The sequence below is a fragment of the Cicer arietinum genome, chromosome 7 (assembly GCF_000331145.2).
Source record: "Cicer arietinum cultivar CDC Frontier isolate Library 1 chromosome 7, Cicar.CDCFrontier_v2.0, whole genome shotgun sequence".
NCBI lineage: Eukaryota > Viridiplantae > Streptophyta > Magnoliopsida > Fabales > Fabaceae > Cicer > Cicer arietinum.
Genome location: NC_021166.2, coordinates 6,705,505 through 6,717,460, shown reverse-complemented (window position 1 = coordinate 6,717,460; position 11,956 = coordinate 6,705,505). Strand labels below are relative to the sequence as shown.

The 11,956-nt window shown below is 30.2% G+C and overlaps 1 protein-coding gene across 2 annotated transcripts; it reads left to right on the top strand.

Annotated features, from left to right (window-relative positions):
* The first annotated feature begins 4,000 nt into the window (after positions 1 to 4,000).
* Positions 4,001 to 9,705, top strand: LOC101507961 (uncharacterized). Of its 2 annotated transcripts, XM_004508432.4 has the most exons (5): positions 4,013 to 4,195; positions 5,589 to 5,845; positions 6,255 to 6,345; positions 9,117 to 9,183; positions 9,277 to 9,705. In XM_004508432.4, exons 1-5 carry the CDS (start codon positions 4,152 to 4,154, stop codon positions 9,328 to 9,330), a joined length of 513 nt encoding a protein of 170 aa, XP_004508489.1. In that variant the 5' UTR covers positions 4,013 to 4,151; the 3' UTR covers positions 9,331 to 9,705. The 2 variants fall into 2 exon arrangements, with proteins under 2 accessions (XP_012573539.1, XP_004508489.1); XM_012718085.3 differs by lacking the exon at positions 9,117 to 9,183 and having other exon boundaries at positions 4,001 to 4,195.
* Positions 9,706 to 11,956: the final 2,251 nt, after the last annotated feature.

Sequence of the window (11,956 nt, the reverse complement as noted above, 5' to 3'; positions counted from 1 at the left end):
TATATATATATATATATATATATATATATATATTATTTTTTTCCGATTTAGTCTTTTATTTAATTTTAAGTAACAATTTGATCCTTTATGTCTTAAAATGTCAATAATGTTATTATTTTTTTTATAAAAAAATCATCAAAAATTTTAAACAAAACTCATAAAATTAATTATCATCTTCAATATAATGCAAATTTCATTAAATTCATAACTCAAATTTTTTAATAAACTCGTATTTGCATTCTTTATTTGATGAATTTGATGTTGTTGGAGATGAAAATATGAGTGTATTTGAATATTAGTTATGTATTTGATGAATATATGAATTTTCTTAAAATTAATATTGAATTTTATGAGTTTTGTTTGAAAATTTTGAAATTTTTTTTAAATTTCTGTAAAGAAATGATAACAGTAATTATATTTTAAGAAATGAATGATCAAATTATTATTTAAAATTAAATAAAAGAGTAAAAGTAAGAGACTGCATAATCAATTATCCTAAATTAAAAGACTAAATAAATATTTTATTTTTTCAACTGTATTAGTCGTTTTATTGCCACACCGTCGAATAGGCTTAACTATTAGAGTGTCTTCATGCTAAAAGTGGCTTGCTAAGTCAAGTCATTGCCAAGGTATGTATCCAGAGATGAAGCTAGCCTAGCCAAATGCGTCACCTACTCTAGTCTCTACCTATACGTCTGTTTAAGAGATTAGTCCGATCACAAATGGAAATTATTTTTATTATCTAGTAATATAAACTATTTGATGTTTGCAAGTTCGGTGATTGTCCTCTGCAACTTGGCAATTGTACATAGTCCAAAATTTTCTAAGCCCCAATTCTTTTTTACTTATAAAAATTGTGATATATTGATTAAAAAGATCGTATAGAATCAAAGTGAGTTTAAATTCAATAAAAATTTATTTATTTTTAGAAGAAATGGTTTATTGTATTAGATTTTATTGAATTTAATAAAAGTTTTTAGTTAATAAATAAGTCTGTAAAGAAAAAATATCATACAATTAAGAAGTTAGTTTTGATAAAAAAATAATTAAAAAAATTATTTAATTTTACTTTTGATATATTATTTGATAGTATCTTTAATAAAATGTAACTAAAAAAGTGTAATTATTTAAAATAAAATAAAATAATTAGAAAAGTTATAAATTTGTTTCAAAAAATGTTTAGAATGATAACTCTTTATAAATAATTAAAAAACTAGTATTTATTTAAAGTTGTATTTAGATATTATTTATAATTGAAGTTATATTTAAATGTTATTTACAATCTATTATTTTTAATAAATTTAAATAAAATAGTTTACATTTTTTGTATTTATTTTGTAAAAATATAATATTTTAAAATAATTTATAATTATTAAATTAATTTTTATTAAAAATTTAATTTTTTAATTCGATCACGAGGCTAAAAATATTAAGACGGATTTGATGTTTTTATGTACACGTTTATTTTAATTTTATACAAAGAAGCAAAAAACTACAAGAAGAAAAAAAACATGGGAACAAAGAAATGAAATGAAAAAAATATAAAACTGCAACAGTCCTGAAAAACTAAAATTAAAGTCCTCTTTCATAAAAGAATTATAAAGTCCTCTATAATCGAGAACACTTGTAGCATCAACATTAGTGATTGTGCATACCCCTTGAAAGAGGAGCCTCAAACATAATAAAGTCTTTATCAAGGGTGCTTCACAAGTTCACAGCTTTGTTAAAGTGTACTCTATAATAACGCTGACGAACTTATGGAAGTGACGATCTGCTTCCTTGTACAATATTGATTTTCTCAATAGAATTATTATGTTCTTGATTGGCACAGTCGAATATTTATATAAACGGCTAATTAATTATTATCATTAACATTATTATTCTCTATTGGGAGTAAGAATTAAAGTCGTACTATCTTTATTATTATACTCTCTTTCGTATATACATTTGAAAAAAAAAAAATCTAAGTTTAGATTTCAAATAGTGTAAAAAAATAAAATTAGTGACCATTACTCTTAAGCTATTTAAAATTACACAAAAATATTTTTGAATTTATTTTCTATTGTTTCAAACTTTTTTAATTAAATAATTATTTTTAAATGAATTAAGTAAGCCTTTGGAAGTATTTAAAGTATTTCAGTTGAATTACTATGACAAATTTGGTAAAGAAGAAACTATGTAATAAATTTCAAAAGCCAACATGGCATATGAACTTGCGAAAATGTCGATATTTTGTTACATTTCTTCTTAATTATAAGTCTTAAGTGAGAAAATTTTTATTTTTCTTCTTAGATATAAGCACATCTTTAATTTATTCTGTAGATTTATTTGTTTTCAAACATATCATTCATTAACATTCATTTGTCATAGAAAAGAAATTAAATTAAATATATTAAATGTAAAGAATATTTTAATAACATCGACACATAAAATTAAAATATTAAATTTATCATATATTTTTTTTAACATATGTAAAAAATATAATTGAAAACTTATTATTAGGGACAAATGTAGTATAAGTTATTATTATTATTATTATTATTATTATTATTATTATTATTATTATTATTATTATTATTTTTAATTTGAAATGATTATGTACTTTTATCTTGATAATTGGTGTTTTGAAATAAAATATTTAATGCAACAATAATAAAATATAAACACATCTTAACAAATTCACGTCTATTTCATATTAATATATATAAATCACCTCTCATTTAGTTTAAGTTTTTATATTTTTAATGACTAATTCATTAATCATAAATGATAATTTAGACAATAAATTTTATTTTTTTATTGAAATCACATAGATTAAATATCAATTATTTATTTTCTCAATATGAATAATTTGATAAATTTTTACTTATAATTAACTAATGTTTCAAATATAATGATCCATATTCAGCTATTTATAATCATTGATGAATTATTATGAAAGTCCACTTAGTGTTAATTGAGGAGCCAGTTGGCAATATTATGGTCTTAGGTATTTGACAGAGTAAGAGCCAATAAAGGGAATATTAATTATTGGTATTAGCATTGCATTGTTCTGTTTTATTTTATCAAAATTGTTTATGTAGCAAACTTCTTTTATTGCGTTTTAACATAAAAGACATGCTTGTCGTATCCAATCCTATCCTATGCTTGTCTTTTTAATATATATTAAAAAAATAAGAAACACATCTAATAAATTGTTGATTTAGTAATTATTTAATAATAAAAGAGAAGGGGGGTAAGTGTAGCGGTAAGAGCATCTACAGCGGTGAACTTAATATGGGTTCTTTAGATGGGGTCAACTGTGCCACATCATCTTGAAGCAATTCACTTATTTTCTACTTCAACGGTGAACTCATCATGATTCAAGTTCTACTATGCCACATCACCATAAATCAACTCATTCATTTTTTACGGTTTAACTTTTAAAAAATTATATTATATTCCATTACTTTAATTTATACATTAATATTTAATTTTATTATAACTTAAAATATTAATTTAAATGGAAAAATAAATAAAAAAGTACGTTAATAAAAACTTTAATAAATTTCTGTAACAAAAATTGTGAAGAAAAAGTATGAGTAACAAATTGTTTCTATTAATGAGTTAACAATCGTAATTAAAGGAGAAAAAAAAGGCTAACGGTGGTATATTAACTAAAAAAAAGCTAATAGTTACAAAATTATTATTATTTAATAAATTAAAAAAAAGTTAACGGCTATAAATTAATAAAAAATGATAAATTTATTATTATTAATAAATTAATAAAAGATAGCGGTTATAATTATATTATTATTAAATTGTGAAAGTAGATAGAAAAAAAAAAGAAAAAAAAAAGGTAACTGCTGTGAAGCACCGTTCCTTGCTGACAGTACCGTGATGACACTTTGGCAAAACTCCAACGGTGAACCCACAAAAAACTGGAAATTAAGTAATTACACGCTGGCGGACGAACTCATTTTCACTCCCGTTGTAGATGCTCTAATGAGGTGAGTTTGGGAAATGAGCGTTGGTTAAACGACAGTGACATTAGTGCAGCAGCGGACACGATATATAAAATCCAACGGACCACCCACCCGCATCCGCATCTTCTTCTACTTGTTGTTGTCGGTGGTGGAGAAAATCTCTATGTGGTGTTGCTTAATAAATAGATGTTGATTACTGCTTGGATCACTGATATCTTTGCTTGCATGGGGTGAGTGTCACCCCTCTCCTTATTCCCTTCCCCATATTGCTATTATTATTATTATTATTATCTATTATTTATTATTAGGTATATCCAATCAATTTCTTTGCTTTAACTTCATTCAATTCAATTCATAATTATTTTCCATTTCTGGTTAATTGCTTTCTCTTGTATATCAATTAGGGCCTCATTTTTTTGCCCTAATCTCTCAATTGTTTGACTTGTTTTATTTATGTTACAAAGGGCTTTCAGGATTCAGATTTCATAACCAAAGTTAGGTATTTACTGTTTTACTATTCAAAGCAAAGCAATTTGCTTGTGGTAGATTATCAAAACAACTCTTTGCCACAATATCATGCTTTTTTCATTATTTTGGGCGCTTTCATTGATGTCTACTATGAGTTTTTATCTTGTGGTCGTTTACTGAAGTGCTTTATCAAAATAAGAAATGGACAACATTCCTTAGGGTCTTTTTGTATTGACTTATTTGAGACATAAGTAATGGGAAGACTCTTTGCCCCTTTTGAGAGAGCTTATGACATATATATAAGTTGTTTTCAACTTATTTTCATAAGCTTTCCATGATAGCTTATGAAATTAGTTTACAGCTTATGTGAAAACATATCGACTTTATTTTATCTTTCGTTATAAAAATGGCTTATACATAAACACTTATATCATAAATGCTTATATAATAAGAGCTTAATTAAACTGTATATCCAAATAGGGTATTAATGATTTATAACTATTTTGCTTCTCAGTTTATGATTAAATTAGGGATTGAAGAAGAGAAAATACATTTCTTTATTGGGAGGTATTTTGATTTGAAATTAGGACACCAATATATAGTTGATTGATATGAGCGCTTCAATAATTAGTGAATGGGATGTGGCTATTGATTAATGTGTTGTTGACAACTTAACAGAGAAGAGTGAGCTTCTACCTATAGGCTATAGCACTTCTTAGTTATATCTCTTATTCTAGCCTTGTAGTATTTGCCAGTATGGTCTACTAGAGAAATCAATTATATATGATTGTATAACAATTTCTCCTGGATTTAGAGATTGTTTGATTGGGCTGTAAATCAATAGAAACTGCTCTAGTTTGGAAAAAAAGAAACAAAAAGAAAATTGAAGTGTTGGGATAAATGTAAAATCTGCTTTTAAATAACAACAAAAGCAGAAATTTTGCTATTAAACAGAAGCAAGAAACTGGTGCTTCTCCTAGGAAACAGATGAAAAATTAAAAGAAAGTTCATTATTGCTAATGAATAATGATGTTTAACAAATAGCCTTTTTAAGGAAACAATTCAGGAAAAGTAAATCATAGAACCGGCAACATGGACTTGTATTTACACTGGCCTGGGTTTTGCTGTTATTTAACTTGTTTTATAACAGAGCAGTGGTTGTTTTGGATGCTGTGTGAAACCCACACCAATTATTGCTGTCGATGAGCCGGCCAAAGGACTCAGAATTCAGGGCCAGACAATGAGAAAACCAACTGTATCTGATGGATTTTGGAGTTCTAGCCCTTGTGATCTGGATAACAGCACCATTCAATCTCAACGAAGCATATCATCTGTCAGTACATTAAATCAAATTCTCTATCAAAGCAATGGAACTTCTACTGTGGGTACCGATCCTGAATTTGTAAACCAAGGCAAGTCCTATTTTGGTTTTTGTTTTCCTTCCTAGTAATCAATATTGGAATGCTAATCTATACTTTTAGCATAACTCAGAGGCTTTTCTTTTTGTGTATAACAAATCCCGTAGGACCACGATAGGGAGGGGGAATATTGACTAGTGGGGGATCAAACCCCCATCCTATCAGGTCCAGTCATGTGTCCAAGGTTTTCTTGATATAGCTATTAACACATGTCATATGATATTTTTTACTTGATTTGCTTTTGTTCATTATTTGGATACATGGTTCTAAATTCTAATAACATTTTATTTTAGTTTACTTGTATTCTGTTTTATATTATATGTGAGATTTACTTTCTTCGCTTTGAAGGAAAAATAAAGTTCAATGTTAATTTCTATCACATACATGCTGTTCTTCACTGCAGGCCTTCTTCTTTGGAATGAAAGCAGGCTTCAGTGGACTGGACGAGGCATATCTGGGAAGCAAAGCCAAGAAAAACAAGAATCCCGACTAAAGTATGTCAACTGTATTACATTTGGCCCAATTAATTAAATATTCTCTAGCCAACTTTTAAGTACAAATAGGGGCTTGATTTGCAAACCTCATTGTATGATAGAAACTCAAGAAAATAAATATGGAAATGGTGTGTTTATTAACTGAATTAATGGAATATGAGTGAATGCAAAGGAAATAACCAGAGCTTAACCGCTCCTTCCAGAGAAATAATTCTCCTTACTTTAAACAAAAAAATACGTGGTGACTTTGTTGAGTTTCCTATAGTCGACGCACATCCTCCACGAACCATCTTTCTTTTTCATCAATATTACTGGACTAGAAAATGAGCTGGAACTGTTTCTGATGATGCCTTGATCAAGCATGTTGTGTACTTGTTTCTCAATTTCTTCTTTGTGGATGGTAGGGGTAACGATAAGGCCTCATGCTTACTGGCCCTGCAAACTGGTCCTGCAAACTGGTCCAACACAATAGAGTGCTCAATTTTCCTCTTAGGAGGAAGATCTTCTAACTCTTTAAAAACTCCAGGATATTCTTCCATCACCCTCTGCAATTCTTCTTGTTGAATTTTGTTCACCCCTGGCATCATCACCTCTTCTTTACTCAACCCCTCCCCTCCTAACAGATTATGTGACGATTCTATTTGAGGTTGAAACTCCCTTTTAGTTTGTTCCACCCTTGTCCCTACTCTACTACTCTCCCTTGCCAATTGAAACTCAAGGTCATATTCTCCCACTCAAGGGTTATCTTCCAAAACCTCCTTAACCATGTCACCCCAAGAACCATATCTAAATTTCCCAACTCTAGAACATATGCATCTACTTGAGTGGAGAATTCCCCTATCTGCACTTCCACCTTTTCACATTTCCCCAGCGTGGAAACTTGATTTCCATCCCCTAATCGAACTCCCATCACGCGTTCTTCTCGCACCTTCATCCCCAATGCAGTGGCGACCTGAGGGGATATGAAGCTGTGGCTAGCCCCCGTGGTAACCAAAATCACGATCGGAAGCATTCGATCTCTTCTTCAACCTCGTCATCCTTCACCTCCATCACTATGACTTCTCCCTCTTCCTTAACAGTTTCCTCATCACCGAGTATCAACAATCTCAACTGCTTCTCAGTGCACTGATGTAAGGGATGATAGCGTTCTCCACAACGAAAGCATAAACCCTTTGCTTTACAACGCATCAATTCAGAGTAAGGAAGGTGTTTGATTCTGCGATTTCTGACTGCTAGAGTTGGGTGACCGTCTTCTGAAATTACCCACTCCAGGTGGGTTAAATGCACTAGACCTGACCTGGTTAGAGTTAACAGATGGGTAAGAAGCAGACCCATGACCTGATTTAGAATTTGGGCCCGTGTTCCAGTCTTTACCCCTCTTCCACGAAATCGGGCCTGAATGATACCTGGGCTCTCTTGGTAGTAACGAGCCTCTCAACTCTATCTAACATCCCTAGCCAACTTTATTGTTTGCACTCTGTCACACGGACAAAATTTTCAAACTCGTAACCGTAATTCTGGTTGGAGTCCTCCCATGAAATATCCAAGGTATTGATCTTCCGGTAGCCTTCCAACTTGCGATGACACGTATTCAAAATCTGCAATATACTCCTCCACGCTCCCTTTTTGTTGTAGATCTTTCAATTCTTTGAAAGGATTATCACACTGGTGTCCTCCATACCTCTCAATCAAGGCATGTTTCAGTTTTCAACCATGTCAATTCGTCCTCCGTCTCCCTCAACATGTTAAACCAGTGAATCATTGTATCTTCCATACTCAACTTGGCTAATTTAACCTTCACCTCTTCTGGCGTACCTTGAACTTCAAAATACATCTCTGCTTGTGTGATCAATCCCACAGAGTCTTCACTGTCGAACGACTTCATTTCCACCTTCTTCACGGCCAACCTATACACTGACACCGTTTCCTCAGAAACAAATGATGGCGACATTTTTTCAGGCTCACGTCGAACCTTTGCGAATTCCTCTGCCAACGTGGGACAAAATTCAGCAAATGTCTGACAGAACATTTGCTCTAATGTCGCCACTCTTGCTTCAAATGCTTCTTCCATCGACGCAACTCGCTACTCCAACTCATCCATTCTTCCAGACATTTTTGGTTGCATTAATCACAGTTGCACTGGCTCCTCTCAATGAATCCGGCAGGTCAGATCAATGATAGAAACTTAAGAAAATAAATATGAAAATGGTGTGTTTATTTACTGAATTAATGGAATATGAGTGAATACAAAGGAAATAACTAGAGCAGCTTAACCGCTCCTTCCAGAGAAATAGTTAAACAACAAGTACGTGATACCCTCTCCCCTCACTATTCATGTTTACATATAGCACTCTCTAATTGAATGACAGCAACAATTACAAGAGTTTCACGTCATGTAACTGCTTGTCCCCCACCCCCTTTCCTTCTAGAATAGACCTTTCAAATAATGGGATCTATCATTGTACAACCATATTCAAGATGCCTCCTGATTCGTACACACAATCTGCACCTTTTGCTCATGTCTTGACATTCTTTCTTTTCTTTTCATTTTATTTTTATTCTTTTGGTTTTCTGCCTTAGTAATTTCATCATGATTGAAAGCACAAGTTATATTTTTAAGCTCACGAAATTCATAATTTTCAAATCGAAGTATTTTATTGACATCTGTTCTGTTGATATGGCTTTATGCAAGTTCATCTCGAGCATTTGTACTTTTATGTTTTTTTGAGTTTCTCCCGTGAGTGGTTTATCAGTCATTGCGTTTGTTGTAGTCGGAACGCAACTTATGAAAGTTTGCTTGGGACTAGACAACCTTTCTCCAAGCCTGTACCTTTATCTGTAAGTGTCTCATGTATATTTATAGTTCCTTGCTGGGACTATTGAGGTGAGATCGCAAAATTACTAATTGGCTATTTGATTTTCAATAAATAGGAAATGGTTGAATTCTTGGTGGATGTTTGGGAGCGTGAAGGAATGTATGGTTGAGACTTCAGAGGTTAAAATGCCGAAGCTGTCTTTAAGTTAGTTTATACTTCATATGTTGTATTTAACTCATGAAAGGCTTTAATTTATAGTCTTGCTGAGAAGATTAAAAGATCAAACACAAGTTTGTTCTCCCGTTGTAATTTTTTCAAATGCTAAGGCAATCCTTTTGCTTTTTGCCTTTCCTGTAAATGACTGTATACCATTTTCAAACCAAAACCAGCATTGCTGGATGCAGAAGTTGTTACTGTAACCTGTAATTATGCATTTACATGAGTCAGGATCTTGTTTGCTACCAGACTCCTTGTGTCATTTCCCAAGTCGTCTCCATGGTGCTTGAGGTAATATTTTAATAAGATGTCTGTTCTTTTATCGTTATTCATATGTTTTTAGTTTTACATAGTGTTAAGACTTAATGGTTGCTTGTTTTTGATTCAGTTTATATATAGTTTTGTTATCGGAAAAAATTGGCTTTGTACCATATCACGGACACAGGGCCGGCCCAACACGTTATGAGGTCTAAAGCAAAATTATTAGATAAGGCCTTTTCAAAATTTAATAAATAAATTATTAATATTTTATTTAATAATTATATAAATTTTTTTTAACAAAATTAATGATATTTTCAAATCTATTTTGTCTATATTTTTCAAATAATGAAATAAGACATTTTAACGGTTATACGGCAACATCAGATATTCATGTAAAATTTTTCATATTTTAGTTGAAAAAGAAAAGAATGTATATATTGTATCACTCAACTAACTCATGTTAACAATATGTTTACTATTTATCTCATGATCTCTCCATTTATAACTAGTATTTCTCATATTAATGATATACTCACCTTCTCGTGATTATTTAATTTATAATTAATATTTCTCTCATCTCTACTAATTAATCAATTTAGTTGTACTGAGATAAGTATTAAATTGTAATAAAAACAAAATATTTTATTTAATTTTATATATCAAAATTAGTTATAAAAATATTAAAATGTGAGGTCTTTTTCATAAGTAAAAAAATATTCGAGGCCTTTTTTTAAGTAAAAAAATTTATTTTTAGGGAGGTGCGCTTGCTCTTTAGTGGCCTTACCTCGACCTCTGCACGGGCATGTGTAATTCTATATTAGTTAGCACTGGTTTCTTTTTGGAAAAATGTTGAGGCAAATTAGTAAGACACTCTCTAACACTTTTTTTTAAATGCTTAAAACGATAATAGGTCTCATCAATGGGTTCCATATGAATTTGGTAGAATCCACGTGCATTTTAATCAATAAAAAGAGTGGTAAAAAATGTGTGTTAAATAGTATGCATATGTAGTACTTGACTTTTTTTTGGAGATATGTCATGTATGGGGATTATAGTATGCAAGAACATAACCAAAAAAAATATTTATTGGTAGTCCTGCTAAATTTCTCAGGACTAAACTACGGCAGCAGCGCCTACCACCCTACCCCAAACCTTTCTCAGTCTGTACTCTGTCTTGGATAAACAAAAATGCTTTATTTTCAAAACCATTTCTATTGTTAACCATAACAAGAGAACTTAATTATTGCAGAAAAAGTCGATTTTTAGACATTTTGGTACGAAGAGGTGTTTAGAATTTAATAAAAAATCTATGTAAAAAGTTGACTATTTCGATTACCATTCTTGTTGATATTAGTATTTGTTAATTGAAAATATCAAAATTTTATATTGAGCATGAACCATTTAATCTCTGATTCAACCGTTTAACATTCCAGTTAATAAGTATTGAATGCTAGTGTTGATTACTGTTGCCAAACTTCAGCCAAATGAATTTTGGATTAAAAACAAATTTTGATATTATGAACATTTTCTTTATTTATCAAATAAATTTTGATATTATGCTTGCCACTTTAATTTTCATATCCATTGTTTAATTCCAACAAACAACATGAAATAGATTGTGATGCAAATATTAATTTATATTAGCAATTAATAATATATTTAACATATTGTAGCATATATTTTGGAGTAATTCTACACCAATCGTTATACCTGTCCTGTTTACAATATCATTTAAATTTATTGAATTTTATGAATGGATTCATTAGTATTATTTTACATCTCTAAATCTATTCAGGGAATTAATTCAGACAGTAAACATTTTTGAATCCTTGATGAATTGATTCAGACATTTTTGTGAGTCATTCAATGAGCTAAAATTGCTTGAAAACAATTTCAATTCTAATATCCCAAAATGTAATCCTATCAATGTTCTACCCATATGCATGATTAGGATTTATTTTTATTCTAGATCACCAATATTCGTTCCTTGTGAACATGAGTTACACATTTTGATCTAATTAATAAAGAGAAGAACGTAACATATTTATCCTATGTTTGACAATAATCAAAACTGTATAATATTCTTCATTTGTATAGATATATGCAATCACAATAATCAATTTAAGTGGGGATCAAATGAGAAAATTGAATTGGACGACTTTTCCTTTAAAACCAGTCAATAAGCAATCACCCTTGAAAAATTATAGTATGCAAATTATTATTCCATGTAAAGCTCTAAGGAAGGTACTTATGTTTTTTTGACAATATGTATTTAGTTATTTTAATTTTATGAAAGATCTTTTCGAAACTAAAAAGGT